Source organism: Pseudophryne corroboree, chromosome 4 (assembly GCF_028390025.1).
Source record: "Pseudophryne corroboree isolate aPseCor3 chromosome 4, aPseCor3.hap2, whole genome shotgun sequence".
NCBI lineage: Eukaryota > Metazoa > Chordata > Amphibia > Anura > Myobatrachidae > Pseudophryne > Pseudophryne corroboree.
Genome location: NC_086447.1, coordinates 752,511,768 through 752,532,700, shown reverse-complemented (window position 1 = coordinate 752,532,700; position 20,933 = coordinate 752,511,768). Strand labels below are relative to the sequence as shown.

The following is a 20,933-nucleotide window of genomic DNA, read 5'->3' as shown; positions in this document are numbered from 1 at the left end:
GGAATTGGCCAACCATTATAGTGGACATGCAATGACCAGGGCCCCTTTATAAAGGAGGGGGCAGGGGTGTGTCAGGACCACCCACTTAGATTTGCTGGAGGGATAATATTGGTGTAGTTTCCATAGAAATAAACCAAAGCTGATCCTGCTCCAACAAGTTACTGTACCCTAGGATGAGGGCGTGTGGCCCACATGGATTTCCTCGGAACACCCGTGGAGCAGTCCGAACCTGTGCTGGAAAACTTATACCAAAACTGGTGCAAAGGAAAAATGTGGTGCTACCAGCAGACACCCAATAAGGTTGGATTAGAATATACTTTGATTGCTGTTTGTTTCATGGCATGTAAAGGATGTGACCGACCTGGTGTGACATGTCTTACCTGGAAGTCATCTATGGATGGAATGGTTCTGTTCGTGGTTCTTCTCCTGTGCCACTGTTTCAATGTATCTCTGGTCTCTGAATTTAATAATCGCGCTGCCTGCTCTTCCTGAAAATTCTTTATTAAGGAAAGTGCCCCATAAGCACTTGTCAAGTAATAGCCACCTAAGAGAAAAAAGATGCAGGTGTGAATGCACAGCCAACAAAAACATGCCTGCAACTGGAATTCTAGGTATATGGTGTAACAGTGTAGAAAATAATCAGTTTATATCACAGCGAACAGTGAGTGGAGGAAAGTATATGGAAATGCTGCCTCAATATATTCCTCAAAATTAAATTAAATTGTTTAAATTACTTACTTAGATTTTTGTAGCTCTAGTTTAGTTCTGGCTACCAAAGGACTAAAGCAAAATGGGCTTTTGCCTCAGTTTGTGTAACTGCAAATAGGTGTTCCGAGCAAACTACAGAATCTTATTTTGTGTCGAAATTCAGAAATAAGATTTCCTTTTGTGAAGAAATTTTGTGGAACTTATATGGATGGGAAGGGTGTGTGGGGTCTATGAAGGGATAGTGCAAAGCCGGCCATGTTCACGCTACAAAATAACCTGTTCAATGTAGAAAATCAATTTCCAGGACATTTGACAAAACACCTTTTACGGGAGGTTGCATGGAAGAAACTTTTACCACCCTCCCCTCATTGCCCTCAAAGAATTTGCAAAATGCAATCTTAATAAGATTGCAGTGGAATGTTTAAACTGGAATGCTGACAGTTACGTATAACACAGACCAAACTCTGCTCCGCTCCTGCCAGGCAACACTGTGCCATCAGAACAGTATGGAGCTGGTTATGGGGCTATAACGCAGCAGTAAGTGGGAGCAATCGTTTAAGAATCTGAGGGAAAATCGCTGCACATCACAGACAGACCTTGGAGAGAAAATCACTGCTACTTTCTGCCAACAGCTCTATCTGTGGATGTGGTTTATCTACCACTAGGACAATGATACACTGCAAGCACATTACTAGAGTGTCTTAAAATGAAGAAAACAGATGGCACTGAATGGCTCATTGAGAATCCTTAACTCCATCCAAACTCTGTAGCATAACCACCGACTTCCTGTTTCTCCCTGTTAATCAACTAACTGAAACCAGCATATTTGCAGTGAAGAATGGGCACATGTGTAGAGCTGGGTGCACTCGTATACAATTATCTGACCTTTTTTTATATAGAAAGAATGGCAGTTGATAGTATAGGTGTGTATGTAGTGCTGATGCAGGAGCGTTAGCCGATAAACTACATATAACGCTCTCGCAACGGTTGGGATGTTATGTGCTGCACATACGACCTTCCCAGTCCCCATAGGAGAGCCACTAGCCCACCTTGCTGCTGCTGCCTCACAGTGGTTACAGGGGTCACGGCTGGATACACACCACTCAGCTGATCAGGAGCGTGTAACCTGATCAGTCGGGGGTCGAATACGTGTGTACGCAGCTTAACTCTTTCAGTGCTCACTGTAAAGCTTTATCTAATAAGGATCCTGGGTGCAACAGCTGCCAGCACTGATTACACTAAATATCAATGGGATGAATACTTATGAAGTAACAAAGTTTCTCTGACGTCCTAGTGGATGCTGGGAACTCCGTAAGGACCATGGGGAATAGCGGCTCCGCAGGAGACTGGGCACAAAAGTAAAGCTTTAGGACTACCTGGTGTGCACTGGCTCCTCCCCCTATGACCCTCCTCCAAGCCTCAGTTAGATTTTTGTGCCCGGCCGAGTAGGGTGCATTCTAGGACTCTCCTGAGTTTCTAAGAAAAAGTTTAGTTTTAGGTTTTTTATTTTCAGTGAGACCTGCTGGCAACAGGCTCACTGCATCGAGGGACTAAGGGGAGAAGAAGCGAACCTGCCTGCTTGCAGCCAGCTTGGGCTTCTTGGCTACTGGACACCATTAGCTCCAGAGGGACCGAACACAGGCCCAGCCTCGGAGTCCGGTCCCAGAGCCGCGCCACCGGCCCCCTTACAGAGCCAGAAGCAAGAAGAGGTCCGGAAAATCGGCGGCAGAAGACATCAGTCTTCACCAAGGTAGCGCACAGCACTGCAGCGCCCTGAGCAGCAATAAAAACACCTTGGCTGGCGAAAATACCTCACATATAGCCCCCAGGGCTATATGGATGTATTTTAACCCCTGCCAGAATACAGCAAAAAGCGGGAGAAAAGTCCGCCGAGAAGGGGGCGGAGCCTATCTCCTCAGCACACAGGCGCCATTTTCCCTCACAGCTCCGCTGGAAGGACGTCTCCCTGACTCTCCCCTGCAGTCCTGCACTACAGAAAGGGTAAAACAAGAGAGGGGGGCACTAATTGGGCGCAGTATTAACATAACAGCAGCTATAAGGGGAAAAACACTTATATAAGGTTATCCCTATATATATATATATATATATATATATATATAGCGCTCTGGTGTGTGCTGGCATACTCTCCCTCTGTCTCCCCAAAGGGCTAGTGGGGTCCTGTCCTCTATCAGAGCATTCCCTGTGTGTGGGCTGTGTGTCGGTACGATTGTGTCGACATGTATGAGGAGGAAAATGATGTGGAGGCGGAGCAATTGCCGGTAATGGTGATGTCACCCCCTAGGGAGTCGACACCTGAGTGGATGAACTTATGGAAGGACTTACGTGATAGTGTCAGCTCTTTACAAAAGACAGTTGATGACATGAGACAGCCGGCTACTCAGCTTGTGCCTGTCCAGGCGTCTCAAAGGCCATCAGGGGCTCTAAAACGCCCGTTACCTCAGATGGCAGATACAGACGCCGACACGGATACTGACTCCAGTGTCGACGGTGAAGAGACAAATGTGACTTCCAGTAGGGCCACACGTTACATGATTGAGGCAATGAAAGATGTTTTACACATTTCTGATAGTACAAGTACCACTAAAAAGGGTATTATGTTTGGTGAGAAAAAACTACCCGTAGTTTTTCCTGCATCTGATGAATTAAATGAAGTGTGTGATGAAGCGTGGGTTTCCCCCGATAAAAAACTGATAATTCCTAAAAAGTTATTGGCATCATACCCTTTCCCGCCAGAGGATAGGGCACGTTGGGAAACACCCCCTAGGGTGGATAAAGCGCTCACACGCTTGTCAAAACAAGTGGCACTACCGTCTCCTGATACGGCCGCCCTTAAGGAACCTGCTGACAGAAAGCAGGAGAATATCCTAAAATGTATATACACACATACTGGTGTTATACTGCGACCAGCAATCGCCTCAGCCTGGATGTACAGTGCTGGGGTGGCTTGGTCGGATTCCCTGACTGACAATATTGATACCCTGGATAGGGATAGTATATTACTGACTATAGAGCATTTAAAAGATGCATTTTTATATATGCGTGATGCACAGAGGGATATTTGCCGACTGGCATCAAGAGTAAGTGCGCTGTCCATTTCTGCCAGAAGGGGGTTATGGACGCGGCAGTGGTCAGGTGATGCGGATTCCAAAAGGCATATGGAAGTATTACCTTATAAAGGGGAGGAGTTATTTGGGGTAGGTCTATCAGACCTGGTGGCCACGGCGACTGCTGGGAAATCCACATTTTTACCCCAGGTAGCCTCTCAACATAAGAAGACGCCGTATTATCAGGCGCAGTCCTTTCGGCCCCATAAGGGTAAGAGGGCAAAAGGCTCCTCTTTTCTGCCCCGTGGCAGAGGAAGAGGAAAAAGGCTGCAGCAGACAGCCAGTTCCCAGGAACAGAAGCCCTCTCCCGCTTCTGCCAAGTCCTCAGCATGACGCTGGGGCTTTACAAGCGGACTCGGGTACGGTAGGGGCCCGTCTCAAGAATTTCAGCGCGCAGTGGGCTCACTCACAAGTGGACCCCTGGATCCTTCAGGTGGTATCTCAGGGGTACAAATTGGAATTCGAGACGTCTCCCCCTCGCCGTTTCCTAAAGTCTGCTTTACCGACGTCTCCCTCCGACAGGGAGGCGGTATTGGAAGCCATTCACAAGCTGTATTCCCAGCGGGTGATAATCAAGGTACCCCTCCTGCAACAGGGAAAGGGGTATTATTCCACACTGTTGTGGTACCGAAGCCGGACGGCTCGGTGAGACCTATTTTAAATCTAAAATCTTTGAACACTTACATACAGAGGTTCAAATTCAAGATGGAGTCCCTCAGAGCAGTGATCGCGAACCTGGAAGAAGGGGATTATATGGTGTCTCTGGACATCAAGGATGCTTACCTCCATGTCCCAATTTACCCTTCTCATCAAGGGTACCTCAGGTTTGTGGTACAGAACTGCCACTATCAGTTTCAGACGCTGCCGTTTGGATTGTCCACGGCGCCCCGGGTCTATACCAAAGTAATGGCCGAAATTATGATACTCCTTCGAACGAAAGGAGTTTTGATTATCCCTTACTTGGACGATCTCCTGATAAGGGCAAGATCCAGGGAACAGTTGGTAGTCGGAGTAGCACTATCTCAAGTAGTGCTGCGTCAGCACGGTTGGATTCTCAATATCCCAAAATCGCAGCTGATCCCGACGACACGTCTTCTATTCCTTGGAATGATCCTGAACACAGTCCAGAAAAAGGTGTTTCTCCCGGAAGAGAAAGCCAGGGAGTTATCCGAGCTAGTCAGAAACCTACTAAAACCAGGCCAAGTATCAGTGCATAAATGCACAAGGGTCCTGGGAAAAATGGAGGCTTCCTACGAAGCAATCCCATTCGGCAGATTCCACGCAAGAACATTCCAGTGGGACCTGCTGGACAAATGGTCCGGATCGCATCTTCAGATGCATCAGCGGATAACCCTGTCTCCAAGGACAAGGGTGTCTCTCCTGTGGTGGTTGCAGAGTGCTCATCTTCTCGAGGGCCGCAGATTCGGCATTCAGGACTGGGTCCTGGTGACCACAGATGCCAGCCTGCGAGGCTGGGGAGCAGTCACACAGGGAAGAAATTTCCAGGGCTTGTGGTCAAGCCTGGAGACATCACTTCACATAAATATTCTGGAGTTGAGGGCCATTTACAATGCTCTAAGCCAAGCAAGACCTCTGCTTCAAGGTCTGCCGATACTGATCCAGTCGGACAACATCACGGCAGTCGCCCACGTAAATAGACAGGGCGGCACAAGAAGCAGGAGGGCAATGGCAGAGGTTGCAAGGATTCTTCGCTGGGCGGAAAATCATGTGATAGCACTGTCAGCAGTGTTCATTCCGGGAGTGGACAACTGGGAAGCAGACTTCCTCAGCAGGCACGACCTCCACCCGGGAGAGTGGGGACTTCACCCAGAAGTCTTCCACATGATTGTAAACCGTTGGGAAAAACCAAAGGTGGACATGATGGCGTCCCGCCTCAACAAAAAACTGGACAGGTATTGCGCCAGGTCAAGGGACCCTCAGGCAATAGCTGTGGACGCTCTGGTAACACCGTGGGTGTACCAGTCAGTGTATGTGTTCCCTCCTCTGCCTCTCATACCCAAGGTACTGAGAATTATAAGACGGAGAGGAGTGAGAACTATACTCGTGGCTCCGGATTGGCCAAGAAGGACTTGGTACCTGGAACTTCAAGAGATGCTCACAGAGGACCCATGGCCTCTACCTCTAAGAAGGGACCTGCTCCAGCAAGGACCCTGTCTGTTCCAAGACTTACCGCGGCTGCGTTTGACGGCATGGCGGTTGAACGCCGGATCCTGAAAGAGAAAGGCATTCCGGAGGAAGTCATCCCTACCCTGATCAAAGCCAGGAAGGATGTAACCATAAAGCATTATCACCGCATTTGGCGGAAATACGTTGCTTGGTGCGAGGCCAGGAAGGCCCCTACGGAGGAATTTCAACTGGGTCGATTCCTACATTTCCTGCAAACAGGAGTGTCTATGGGCCTCAAATTGGGATCCATAAAGGTTCAGATTTCGGCCCTGTCGATTTTCTTCCAGAAAGAACTGGCTTCAGTGCCTGAAGTTCAGACGTTTGTCAAGGGGGTGCTGCATATACAGCCTCCTTTTGTGCCTCCAGTGGCACCTTGGGATCTCAATGTAGTTTTGGGGGTTCCTAAAATCACATTGGTTTGAACCGCTTAAATCTGTGGATTTAAAATATCTCACGTGGAAAGTGGTCATGTTGTTGGCCTTGGCTTCGGCCAGGTGCGTGTCAGAATTGGCGGCTTTATCCTGTAAAAGCCCTCACCTGATTTTTCATACGGACAGGGCAGAATTGAGGACTCGTCCTCAATTTCTCCCTAAGGTGGTTTCAGCGTTTCACCTGAACCAGCCTATTGTGGTACCTGCGGCTACTAGGGACTTGGAGGACTCCAAGTTGCTGGACGTAGTCAGGGCCCTGAAAATATATGTTTCCAGGACGGCTGGAGTCAGAAAATCTGACTCGCTGTTTATTCTGTATGCACCCAACAAGCTGGGTGCTCCTGCTTCTAAGCAGACTATTGCTCGTTGGATTTGTAGTACAATTCAGCTTGCACATTCTGTGGCAGGCCTGCCACAGCCAAAATCTGTAAAAGCCCATTCCACACGGAAGGTGGGCTCTTCTTGGGCGGCTGCCCGAGGGGTCTCGGCTCTACAACTTTGCCGAGCAGCTACTTGGTCAGGGGCAAATACGTTTGCTAAATTCTACAAATTTGATACCCTGGCTGAGGAGGACCTGGAGTTCTCTCATTCGGTGCTGCAGAGTCATCCGCACTCTCCCGCCCGTTTGGGAGATTTGGTATAATCCCCATGGTCCTTACGGAGTTCCCAGCATCCACTAGGACGTCAGAGAAAATAAGAATTTACTTACCGATAATTCTATTTCTCGTAGTCCGTAGTGGATGCTGGGCGCCCATCCCAAGTGCGGATTGTCTGCAATACTTGTACATAGTTATTGTTAACTAATTCGGGTTATTGTTGTTGTGAGCCATCTTTCCAGAGGCTCCTCTGTTATCATGCTGTTAACTGGGTTCATATCACAAGTTGTACGGTGTGATTGGTGTGGCTGGTATGAGTCTTACCCGGGATTCATGAATCCTTCCTTATTGTGTACGCTCGTCCGGGCACAGTATCCTAACTGAGGCTTGGAGGAGGGTCATAGGGGGAGGAGCCAGTGCACACCAGGTAGTCCTAAAGCTTTACTTTTGTGCCCAGTCTCCTGCGGAGCCGCTATTCCCCATGGTCCTTACGGAGTTCCCAGCATCCACTACGGACTACGAGAAATAGAATTATCGGTAAGTAAATTCTTATTTTTTTTAGTTAACATTATATTGTTTTTTTTCAGTTTTGGAGAACATTTACGTGGTTATATGCCGATATCAGGCTATGCACAGGAAAGTGTTTTCAGTATATGATAGGAGAGTTTCTATTTGTAGATCTGGGGAAGAAAACTTCAGGAAGGAGCTGGCCGCACTGTTTATCTGGGACATGTCATTCATATAACAAGCTGGAACAATTTGGTTGTACTTCACCATAATAACAGGAATTCTGCAATGGAAAATCCTGCTGCGCAAAATGAAATTCTACAAAGAACATTTGTTGCATAATATTACTCTCTGGGGAAGTGGCCCAGATCCAGACTATGATTTTCCTTTTAGTATTAGTATTATTATTAGTACTGTTAAACCATTTGCCTGGTAGGGGTTAAAAATTTCCAAATAAAAAAAAATATTTATATGGGAAAAATGTTAAAATGAATTATGATTGTTAAAGACAGCGAGTCTCATGTGCAGACTCCGCAGTGTATAACTTTTTATGGCATTGCAGGACTTCCTAAAGAGTAACAAGCACAGAAGGCGCAAAATGAGCCCTTTAACATGGCGAAAACTGTAGTCCTTTTGAGTTGTGGAAATGTGGGGCAGCACAGGCGGAGTAATGGTTAGCGTTACTGCCTCACAGCACTGAGGTCATGGGTTGGATTCCCACCATGGGCCTAACTGTGTGGAGTTTGTATATTCTCCCCGTACTTGCATGGTTTTCCTCCGTGTACTCCGGTTTCCTCCCATAATCTAAATATATGCTGGTAGGTTTATTGGCTCCCAACAAATGAACCTCAGCGTGAATGTGTCTGTGTACATGTGGTAGGGAATATAGATTGTAAGCTTCACTGGAGCAGGGACCAATGTGAATGGCCAGATATTCTCTGTAAAGCGCTGCGGAATATGTGTGCGCTATATAAATAACTGGTAATAAATAAATAATGTGCCCTCCATCTAGCAAAGGAGAACTCACCCACTAAACCTCTTATGCTTTCATATTGAAAATTTTGCTCTGTAATATGAAACCTCATTTCGCACTGCTCAGCAAAAGTAATCTATAATGATTTTCCTTTAGAGCTTCCTTCTGTGCCTTTCAGCCATGTCTTACCCCTTTCAGACCGCCACCTATGAACACAGGTTATTGGCACATGAGTGCGCATATCCCGTGTTCAGGTGTGGTCTGAAAGGTGCCAGGGTTGAAATACCGGGTCAAGTGACACGTGTTCAACATGGCTCACTGTGCGGTGTGAACTGGAGCCGGGTCGATGCGACCCGTTTTCCGTTCACTCTCTGTGTACGAGCGGCGTACACTCTCTGTGTCACCGCTCACATCATCAACCTGGCAATATGCTGGGTTGCAGTCAGCGGTAGCGGGGCGCCTGAGGTGGGAGCTCCCGTTTCAGGCTCCCGTGTGCGACCTGCCACAGGTGGTCTGAAAGTGGTATTTGTGTATCATTGAGCAGTTCTTTATTATGCTTTCTCTATAATAAGTAACAAACCTGCCCCTGCATATTGCAGGGAAACATAAATAGACAATTTTGTTCTGAAAAGCAGGATAGAAAGCCAGAGAAGTACAAGCAATGCATTTAATTAAGTTACAGATGGCACATTTAAGCCAATCAGAATGCAGACACCACCTCGAAGGCTTGCAAAGTATGGAGCACACTGCAACTTCTGTTCTAGATTTCTATTGTTGTCTTGGTTATCTGCATTATATTAGCAATGATACAAGAGCATTAAAAAAAGATTTCAGCTGTTTTGTAACGACTCTCAGTCACGACTGTTTGGGCTGGATTGGTATAATGATCTTACACCTACTTATATAAAGGCACATTTTACCTTCCCCATGCAGTAGAGTCGGATCCAGCAACTCCATCATATATTCGATTTCAGTGTCAATCTCCAGCATGTCACACTGAGCAATGACATAAGTTAGTACTGGCAAAAAGTCATCAGCGCCATACATCCTTCCTGGAAGATAAATGTGACCTGTTAAATACATAGGTGCTGTGGACACAACATACTGTACACATAATACAATAATGGTATCCAAGAAGGCTTTGGAGTCTATTCATGAAGCAGTGAAAAGTGTGGAGAAGTGAGCAAGTGGAGAAGCTGCCCATGGCAACCAATCAGCTGCTCCGTACAATTGTATAGTATGCAAATTAGAAATGTTACTTCAATGCTGATTGGTTGCCATGGGCAACTTCTCCACTGGCTCATTTCTGCACACTTTTCACTGCATCATGAATAGACCCCTCTGTCATTTCATACATTGTTTAACCACTTAACGGACAATTTTTTCCCAAAAAACTCTCTGAGTGTCGGGTTTTTCTTTATGAGTGAATTAGGTGAAGAACATGAATTTAACCCTATCCAAAATAATTTTAGTTTAAAAAAAATAAAACAAATAAATTATATATATATATATATATATATATATATATTTTAAATATATTTTTTCCCCCAAACATTGATCGGGAACATAGCGATCATCGCAGCTTCCATTTTGAAAGCCGGGAGACCCTCCAGGTATACAAGGGGGGTCTGGGGGTGGCTTGGGAAGGGGGGGGGTGTTAATTTATACTTCCCCAGCGGCTGCTATTGTCTGCAGATGCGGAAGGGGGGGGGGGTCCTGCCGTGCTGACCACTGGCATCACGGCAATCGGTAAGGGAGAGTGCAGGGAGGCAGAGGGACCTTCCAGTCCCTCTGACAGCAGCGGAGGGAAGTTTCCCTTCCCTGCCGCTAATAACACGGTCAGATTAAGCCCTTGCAGGCATGGTCGCATCTGATGCGACCGTGCCAGGCAAGTGATTAAATGTGATTTTGGGGTACTATCCTCTGTATAGAAATACCATGTACAGATGTAGCCATGATCATCTTTGCTGCAACACGGTTTGCTGCATGACATGCCAGGCTGTGACTATTCGCAGATGGCGAGGGCTCCATTTATTCCTATTGGAATTAATTGAGCAACCGCTGCCTGCGAATAGTCACATGGTACACCACCATCGCAGTGATGCTTCAGTTACTTTGTGATTACACATCCCAGCATGCCCAGCCTTAGTTTTGCTGTCAGGGCATGCTAATACTGTGGCAGGGTGTGTTTGGAGGTGCTGTTCAACAGTTGCTGGAAGGCCGCTTATTGCTCACCCTAACAAGTCTTATATAATAAATTGGACTACAAGCTGGAAAGAAATATGAAGGTCCAACTTACAGTAATCATTTTTTGTTATGTGCAGTTTCACCAACTAGAACTTGTTTAACCTAAAATGCAACTCACACTTTTTCCACTTATAAGGAGCCATAAGGTCTCCCGCAGGTTCACGTGTTACAGTGTCAAACTTATTTGCTTCTGTGTGCATATTAATGCTCCTAGATGGCTCAAAGTACATTTTATTCAAATTATTTGGCAAGAAGATTCTGTAAAGTTCTGTCATGATGCAGTACTTGTCGACAATCATAATCTTATGTGGACACTGACATTTTAAAGGAGACGGCATTACAGGTTTGAAAATGCTGCGTTACCAGCATATTTATAGTTATAATGGCCCATTTAATTGCAATTTAGAGCATTTACAAGTGTGTTGTGATAACGGTGCCGGCATTTCATTGTCCACATATTGTTGACATCAAGACTGTAGAAATATTGTATTGTATTGAACCATAACTCTGATTGACCCATGTGTTGCACACTTTGTAAAGCATAGGATTGGCTAGGGTTGGCCATTAACCAAGCTGACCCATTCCACCCCACCAATGACCCTGTGATTCTGATTGGCCCATGAGCCAGTCAATGAAAAAGCAGGGATGACCATCAGTTGGTGAAACCATCGATGGTCATACATTGCATAATCTGTTACCATCGATGGTGAGCACACCGATGGCCATTTCTAGGATTGACTTTTATCCTGCGTCAGGTTGCAATTAATACACATTCAACACCTCTAGCATGAACAAATAACAAAGCAGGAAAATACAGATTGTGTGCTAGGACTATTCATTCTTTTTGTATTTTATTTGTTATATCCCTAAATTGAGGTCAACAGCTGCCATACCTGAGTTATTCTCCATGCATGTGTATATGAGTTTACAGATTCTCAATAGTAGCATCACTTTCTTTTCTGGAGAGTACATCTTCTGCATGGTGAAGAACTTGATTTTGATCTTTTCCACGTCCACTGATTCTGGTGTTGGAGTTAGGACTCCCAGCTCCTGAGGGCTTCTCTGTTTTACCAACAGCAGGTTTTCCTTCAGCTCCCTCCAAGCCCCACTTGTTGTGCGGAAGCTCTTCAGCATGTTCTCAATATATCCTTTCAGTGGCTTCAAGATACACTTGTGCATGGCCTTCTCCAGGACGGTATCTGAAACACAGTTTGGAAACATGTCTGTGGTCAGTCAGTCAGTCACTTATAATAGAGGCAACACCGTTTGTAGCCTTTGAACTTAATGTCCTTGCAGGGGTGTTCCTAAGAATTGGCAACAGGGACCTAAACCCATGGTCAGAGGGAGAAATTGCACTTGCCATAGGGCTGGTCTAAGTTTCGATGGTGCGCCCAATGTTGGCATATAAGGACACACCAATCAGTATTAAAGCGTGCATGGGCATACTTAAATTCTTTAATAGTTTCCTCTCCGGGAGAAGCCCAGAGAGGACATGTAGAGGGGTATGGAGCGGACAGGCAGGACGCGCTATTCGCATCATTGGGTTCCATCTCCTTGCTCTAAAAAGCCACAATTTGCGCATATTTGCATAGGGATGGAGCCCAAAATTATGCAATTTTCATAGAAATGCATCAATAGGCCTTGCCCCCTCCTTGGGGACCGCAGATTCCCTATATTAGTCTCACCATTCTACCCACTTCACTAGGTGGTACATGGGAGGGGTGCCCACTCTTCTGAGAGAGAAGGCAAGTATGGAGCATGGGTGCTAAAAGTGGGCATCTTAGACCTTGCACATTTGGGCACACAGATGTACACCAGGGGAGGCAATTGTAGCGGCATCTGTTTAATCTCGCAAACCGGTGACTGGCAACAGATGCCCCGGCACGCGCTTTGGGCACGACTCAGACCCAATTTTTTTAATAAAGCCTATGGAACATAATGTAAGTGATCTATTCCTGATATGGATTTCCCTAACTGACATCTACAGAACTAGATTAATTAGATTGTATAATAAGCTGTAAGTCATGTAACAGTGTAGCTTGATCTGTCTCTAGTAAAGTTCCTCAAGCTTTATACATACAGTACTTCAGAGGTGTTATACGAGAGGAGGGGGCTCGTGTGCAGGTTCCCATGGTGCCTCCTCCTCTCCGGCAGTGTAGTAGACTCTGGCATTGTACCAGAGTCTACTTCGCATGCGCAGGTCTCCGGAAACATGGACAATTTTCTTACGCATGCGCAAATCACCGGAAAATGGCCATGGCAGCCATTTTCCCAGTGATTTCTTCAGCTCTACAGCCAGCACAGAGCTGACAGAGTGGTAAGTAAAGGGTGTGTGGTGTTAGGGCCCCCCTGGATCTAGAGGCACCTGTGCATTGCACACCTTGCACCCATTCTAGATACGCCAGTGCAGTACTTGGCCACATACTGTAAGTTATGCTGACTCACATACAAAGAAAACCAGTTTAGCAGTTCTCCCCTCTTCCACCTTTCTAGTGCATCTCACTTCACTTTCTACTGGGTCATATCTGTCATGTAGCTGCCAAACCAGATGAACTGCAAGTTTACTAAATCTTCACATAGCTACAAATAGCAGATTAATGACCTCAATGTCAGTTCAGGCTTTTCTACTGAGTAACAAGTAACGTCTTCATACATTCAGCACTGACTGAGCGTCCTTTCAGGAACAGGATAAATAATGTCTAAGAAAGCTCCATACTATACAGAGAATGTATATTCCATAATACAGGGGAAATTATTTGCATAAGTTTATTTTTCATGGATAGTTCTGTGTCATTTAGAGCTAACAAGTCAATGTTTAAGAATGCAAAAAATGACAGATATGAATGACAGATAAGCAATCTTGCTAGCCAGAGAGTAGCCAAGGATGGTATAATAGCATGCCCCTAAATGATGGATCTCAGCAGCATCTTATTTTGTGCTAGTTTATCTGCCTTGTCCATATTCGTAGCTCTTCTTTTGCAGTGTCTTGGGTCATGTTGGAAATTTCCGTAGTTAGAACAGTAAAAATGTCACATGAAAACCCTGGTAATCATCACTTTAGAACCGACCTTCATCTCAAATGTCACTTTTTATGCTCTTAATATACTCCCTAGTTCCAGCCTCATTTATGCTGTAAATCAGCCATAAAAATGTCTCTATTGCATGTGTTACTATTTCTAGTTGTACATGTTCTAATATGGCGGAAGAAATGCACATGTGATGGGAGTTTCCATGTAAAGCATGGCTGGAAGGCAGAAGACAGTGTGCAGTCTCCGATTGGGACCCATTGTGCCAGAGTCTACTGCGCATGCGCAGGTCTCCGGGAACATGGCACCCGCACTGCATTCCCGAGGACATCTCTTTTGCGCATGCAATTGATTATTGCCTCTGTGCAGCTAGCACCGGGCCTATGGAGAGGTGAGTATAATAAAATGGGCGAGCGTGTGCAGGCCCCCTGGACCCAGCGGCCCTTGTGCACCGCACACCTTGCACCCATTATAGATCCACCAGTGCTGGGAAGTGTAAGTGGTATGCCACTACAAAAGCTATGGGGGGGTCAAAGCTAGATCACTCCATGGTGAGCATAAAGCACAGAGGTCCACAACCCACATAACTGGAAACACACATTTAAATGTATTGAATCCTTGCATCTCATTTAAATAACACACCCTGCAAAGTAAGATGGCATGTGAGCACAACGTGAGGACTTGGCCCATAGTCAGAAATTAACGCCGGATCTATCTAGCTATTACCATATGAATATACAAACTACTACTAATCTGTCTGCAGGTGCTGCAATCTTTATGTTGAAATATGCGGTTAGAATTCCCTTTAATAAATGTACAAAGTTTCTGAGAGGTAATAACACAAATCACATCTGTCTCCTGGCAGCATGTTCTCTCCCCTGAAGCCTAAAATGTATGGCACTCATCGTAAAGACTTATGCTGGCCATACATCAGGACGTACTGCATCCGATGCGACTTGTATCTCGATTTCCCTTTAACCTCCTGGTAGTCCCGGGCAACACGAGTGACACACAATGCATTAACGACCTGTCGTTAAACGATCGATTGTGTGCCTCAAAAAAAGTCCAGGGAAATGCCACTCAAAATCGTATGATGCATCATATGTGCATAAAACATGGTACGGTGTGCATATGATTACGACAGATAATATGGGCTGCATGAATGATCTGAGGATACAATGTTCGATCCGCAGGACCGCACCTCGCATCGTAATCAAAACATGCACATTGGCGTCGGAACTGTGTATTCATACACGATATCGATGATGTGTATGGTCAGCGTAAAAGAGGAGATCTCAGTGGCAAATGCAGGGGTTGTGGAGGTACCAGTCATAAAGCCCCTACCCCAATGACTACAATGGGAAAGTGGCTGGGATCTGGCAGGGTGCACTGCCCACCTGGAAGTCCAAATGGTCTCCTAGACATTCCGGGAGAGTAGCCAAGGATGGTATAATAGCATGCCCCTAAATGCTGCAGACTGCACAAAGGAAACAGTGCTCCCTGTTGTATTAGAAGCACAAAAGGTGTAAACTAAAGATTGATAACATAAAATGAATACAGGTAAAGTGAAATCAGGGATGAATCTAAAACTTTTACAAAAGATAAACATTTACAAATGCATCAGTGTTGGAGCTGCACAGATTAAGAAGGGAACCTATACCATAAACTACTAATAAATACCATGCAGTAAACAATAAACAGGATTATTATAACACTGCTGCTATGTAGTGTTGTCTATAATACTTAGACACAAGTCAGTCAGTGCACCTGTGCCACCTGCAATACAAGTAAACAGCTCCAGCAAAGTTAACATATTAAACTGAATAAATCCAGTCAGCTTGTGTACAGATATTTTTTTAAAACCTGCTTTGTCAGTAGAAGGAACAGGTACTAAAATCTGTGCATTGGTCTCTATTGTTTACAGCAGGATCATCCAAACCACGGCCTGCTTACCATATGCGGCTCATCACCTGCTGCAATTCTGTCCCCGAGAGCTACCAGTACACCTGCCAGGGTGCATGTGCACCTGAGCTAGACCTCCGTCAACTGCTCTGGGCCATCCTGTAACTTGTGAGGCCACCCTAGTTCCAACAAATGTTAACAACTGGTTGAATATAAACACGTGACTGTCTTTCATGCCAATATTCATGGGAGCTTTTTTTGTGTACTATATTTCTGATTTCTGACAAATTCCCCACACTACCATTACTCACACAGCACGGAAGGATAAAGACCCAACTCTATGTTCAAACACACTTGGGGGAATTCATTTGGGTTGTTTTTTTGCGCCCGACGAGGTGATTCAATTGTTTTACCGACTGCATTATTTTTGTGGCCAAACTGTGATTTCGGCAGGGCACCCAATATTTTGCACGGGTTTATCCACTGTACACGTATAAACTACAGTGCATTTGGTCGCAAAAAGATGGATAAAAATGGGTACCCAAAACAATTGACTAGCTCCGTCAGGTGCTCATTACTTACAAATGCGCAAAAGACAATTGAATTTCCCCTAATACAGTCACATCATAGATATATATATATATATATATATATGCTGCCTAAATACATACGTTCAAAGAACCCCCACCTAATTGCTGGAATTGCTGTGGCCCTACATTCAATGTAATTTTTAAAATGTGACACTCCAGTTTGGACGCCCCTGGTTCACAGACAAGGAAGGTTTACAATCTGGATAATGAGTTATATTTCTTGCCAGCTATCTACATAATGTTACTATTTAAAACAAATCTATGCTCATCATGAAGATGTGCAGAGTACTGATCAGTGCAGTCCTCAATCCCTTTACCAGAGAAAACTACTGCATCTAATCGGTTGGAATTAGGGACATTGAGTTAGCATAAGAAAACTGTTTGTTCACATTACTGCCGCTCTCTACATGCATGAAATTGTCTGTGATGAAACATTAAATGAAACCACAATAACAAACCATATTATTTGTGCGAGAAGAACAGCATATACAGTACGTAGTCAGGAAAACAAAGGGGAGGGAGGGAGATCCCTGCTCATTACCGCATACATTCTAATGGGAAGAGGTCAAAGGGCGGGATGTACTATGTGCCATTGCCCCCCTCATCACGATGCTAAGCGCATATGAACTTACAAACGTGCGCTTAGCAATGCGAAGGACAGCTATTCCGACAAGAGCTGTCCTTCGCGATCCCCGGCGTCTCCTTGACTTCCGGGTTTCGTCCGCCTGTGTCATTCTGCGCAAGTTGGGAATGACGGGGGCGTCCGCGGGGCATGCTGCGAGGGATCCGATCGGATCCCTTACACATTGCTGCGGAAAGAAGCCCGTAGGCGAAAGCTGGCGAGCTCCTCCGTGGTGCTGACCTGGCGGCCGGGGGATAGTACATTAGGAAAGTGCGGTAAACAAGGGGTTTACCGCATTTTCAGCTTAGTACATCCGGCCCAAAGCTCTAAAAAAAAATAAAAACATTTGGGAGTGAGTAGAGATTATGGGAGTTGAATAAGTTGTGGCTTACGGGGAGATGTACTAAGCCTTGAAAAGTGATAAATTGCACTGTGATAAGGTACCAGCCAATCAGCTCCTAACTGTCATGTTACAGGCTGTTGCCCAGATTTATCAAGCCTTGGAGAGTGATAAATAGCACGGTGATAAAGTACCAACCAATCAGCTCCTAACTGTCAGCCTGTAACATGGAAATTAGGAGCTGCTTGGCCTGATATATAGGCCCCTGTGTTTGAAAAGTAACAATTAGGAGCTGGTTGGGTGGTACTTTATCACCGTGCAATTTATCACTTTTCAAGGCTTAGTACATATGGCCCTTATACTGTAATATTGGCCTCATTCTGAGGTGGGAGTGAGAAAAAAAAAAAAAAAAGAGCAAGCCAAGCTAGCCATACACTAGACCAACTTTCACCCCACCATCTAACTGGGGTGACTGGATTGAAAATCTGGTAATGTACGGGAGCAGATGACTATCAGCAATTCAGACAAGTTGTTTAAATCATACCTCCCGCGCCTGAGGGCATTCATTTATAGTCACACATTTTCACAGAGAGATCGGTGTTCCCTATACCCTTCTACAACTCCCCTCTGCCAACAGCTTGTGTACTTGACATACAGTGGAGATCCTGACCGGTGGGGGGGGGGGGGAGGGGGGGAATGGGGATTTGGGGGGGGGTAGGGGGATAGGGATTAGGGTTAGCTTTCTAAAGTAGCCGATGTCAGTATTTTAATCATCGGGATGACAGTCGGCATCCCAACCGCCGGGATCCTGATACCAACGCATACAGGGATATATCAATAAGCACAATGTAATTTAGGCTCCCACATAACAGAGTATCTACATTACTTGCAGAGGAACAATACTGGTGGGCTGCTTACTTGGAGTTATGTGGATCTCAGAAGGAACTGAAAAATGTAAATCAATGGCTTGAGACAACGTGACACGCTGCAGACTACAGGTCAAGGGTATTCAATAGAACAGAGTCAAGTTTCAGGTACACGTGTGTAAATATATGAGCTGCTGGCGCAATGATGCATTCAATCTATTCACACTTCTGCCTGATCAATGCATACATAAAACACACGTGTTCCTGCTTATACCGCATCCCAAACCTGCAGAGTAATATGCATAAAGCCATCGGAACACATTCATTAACTGCATATTAGACATGTTTGTTATTTACGTTTACTAGTTAGAAAGTGTACTCAGAACTTATGGCACAAGTAGTAGCTACAATAATGATCAGTTATAGGACCTCATTCTGCATCAGTTGCAGTTTTGCTAAATTATCAAAACTGCAACTGAATTAGAAAAACTGCAACTGATGGCGATTGCATGCTGGGGGGCCCGAGCTAATGGCGTCCAGCAATGCGATCGCATCACGACAGCAGTCAGGCCACCGCCATTTTCCTCGTCGCAGCGGCCATGTGTGACGTCACATAGCCGCCCCAAGCTCGCCCTAATTTCCGATGCCACTCCCCTGCAATGCTACGTTGCTCCTCCCGCAACACTGCCCTGCCACCCGCGTGGTCCATTTGAGAGCACTTACATTGTGTGTAAATGTGGAAAATGCTCATTGCCTGTAAGAGATGGTATAATATACCCCTCTGTGAGCTGGACATGTGCACTACACTAGGGCTAGAGCACAGCGGTGTCTAAGCATTGCCTATGTGTAGCTCTGTCACCCATCCAACTACAATTCTCTTGGATGTTTTATACTCTGGCTGTGTGACTCCTAAGGATCATATATACCATATTCATACTGCGGGAAAAGGTACTTTATTCTAGCTGTGCAAAACCTTCAACAAAGATATAAAAGTCACACATATAGGAACAATGTCCCCAAATACAGTAAATATGTGCAATGTGCATAAATATTCCTGTCTCTGAGTCCGGGAACACATTGTGCGCATTATAGTAACCTTCTACTTAAATATTCATGTCCATCCTCATGCCTCATTCTAATGTGCTCTCCCACTCCAGATATGAGACAGGGATGCATTCATCAACTGAGTATTGCTTATGTGGTCTCAGCTACAAGCAATTCATTGTATAGTGAACCCTGGTTCTTTTAAGGCATAGTATGTTTACTTTGTAAATATACAACATAACATATATTATTTAGACATGTTGCTATTTACAGTCTGCAATGTTATAATCTTTCCCTGACATGATGGCGTCCAAGCATGGTCCATGGATGATGTTCTCTCTCTACCAATCAGACATGTCATTGTCCTATCAGCATTTAATCTCAATATATTATAAAATAACATAACATGAATAACACACAGACACAGAAAAACAATTGTACAGTGGCTCACAGTGGTATTTGGTACATAATGTATATACTTTTTTTTTTTAATCAAGTAAGTTTTTTATTGAAAATTTTTTCATTTGGTTACATAAGTGTGGTAAAAGAGAGAAAAGCAGTAAAGGAAAGAAAAGGAAGAGGGCAACAGTTCAAAACATACAATTTACAGTACAATGCATTGTGCTGATCAGTAGGTATTACATTGATTTACATTGTAAATTAAAACATAAGGCTTGTGGTGCTTGAAATGAGAGGGTTGTGCTCGGAGCGCTCGGTCCGGTCATTAAGACATTGTCGTCGCTACTTGCTTAGTATACGTGAGTAAAGGGGAGGTCACAATTACAAGTATAGGGTTGTGTGTGTCCACAGTCTCTGCCTATCACCGGGCTACGTCAATTCCGCACTCGGCCGCACCAAAGTCCATCTATCCCACTTACGGTGAAACTTGGACACAGAGTTGCGGGATAAGTACATTAGCCTTTCATGCCCTATGACCAAGGTTACCAGGGCTCTCCACTCCGATACTCTGGGAGGGGTCTCTGCAAACCAGGAGCGTGCAATGATGACCTTGGCAAGCGTGATCAGACACAGGACATACTGATATGTGAGCAATGAATGGGTTTCTTCCAGGTCCACCCCGAAGAGGCAGGTTTTGGGATTAATTTGGGGAAGAGATGGGTCAGTAGTTAATATGTCAGACCAAACCCAAGTCCAAAATTCATAGACTTTCGGACAATTCCATAACAGATGCCAAAAACCAGCATCTGCCATCCGACATTTGGGGCATAGAGTGTCAGGTCTTAAACCAGCTCGTTGGAGAAGTAGAGGGGTTCGATAAACCCTGTGTAGGATAAAGAGATGCACCTGTTGATATCTAATGCAAGGAGTGGTAGACCTGGCGGAGCCCAGTATTTGTAGCCATTGTTCGTCTGACAGGGGGCCTATATCGTCTTCCCAGCTCAGCCTAAGCGGATCTAAAGAGGCAGGTAGGGTTCTATTGTTTAGTGAGGCATATATTGTTGAAATTTTACCTGTGGAGGGTAAGCGTTGCAGCATAAGTTTAACTGGAGAAGGGGAGATGGAAGGGGCCGTATTGAACTGGGTCTGTATGGCATGTCTTAGTTGGAAGTATCTAAATAGGGCTGTGTTTGGGATCTCGAATTCAGCCTGCAGTTGCGCAAATGATTTAAGATAACCATCCACATATAATTGCCCTAGGGAGGTCACCCCACTTTTTATCCAAATATTGTCTGTTGACAGCTTCTGAAGTTCCATATACGAACTATTAAACCATAAGGGTGAATCTGTTTCTAGGTCGGCCCAGTCAT

At 45.2% G+C, this 20,933-nt stretch overlaps 1 protein-coding gene across 2 annotated transcripts in view; it reads right to left on the bottom strand.

The window, feature by feature from the left end:
• The window catches only part of RIN2 (Ras and Rab interactor 2), a 333,537-nt gene that overhangs the window by 7,507 nt on the left and 305,097 nt on the right, over positions 1 to 20,933 (bottom strand). For both annotated transcript variants that reach the window (XM_063918164.1, XM_063918165.1), the window contains 3 exons: positions 11,668 to 11,973; positions 9,448 to 9,579; positions 381 to 544 (listed from right to left, as the gene is read on the bottom strand). In XM_063918164.1, the coding sequence (XP_063774234.1) occupies positions 381 to 544; positions 9,448 to 9,579; positions 11,668 to 11,973 (602 nt within the window). The remainder of the gene's footprint in view (positions 1 to 380; positions 545 to 9,447; positions 9,580 to 11,667; positions 11,974 to 20,933) is intronic.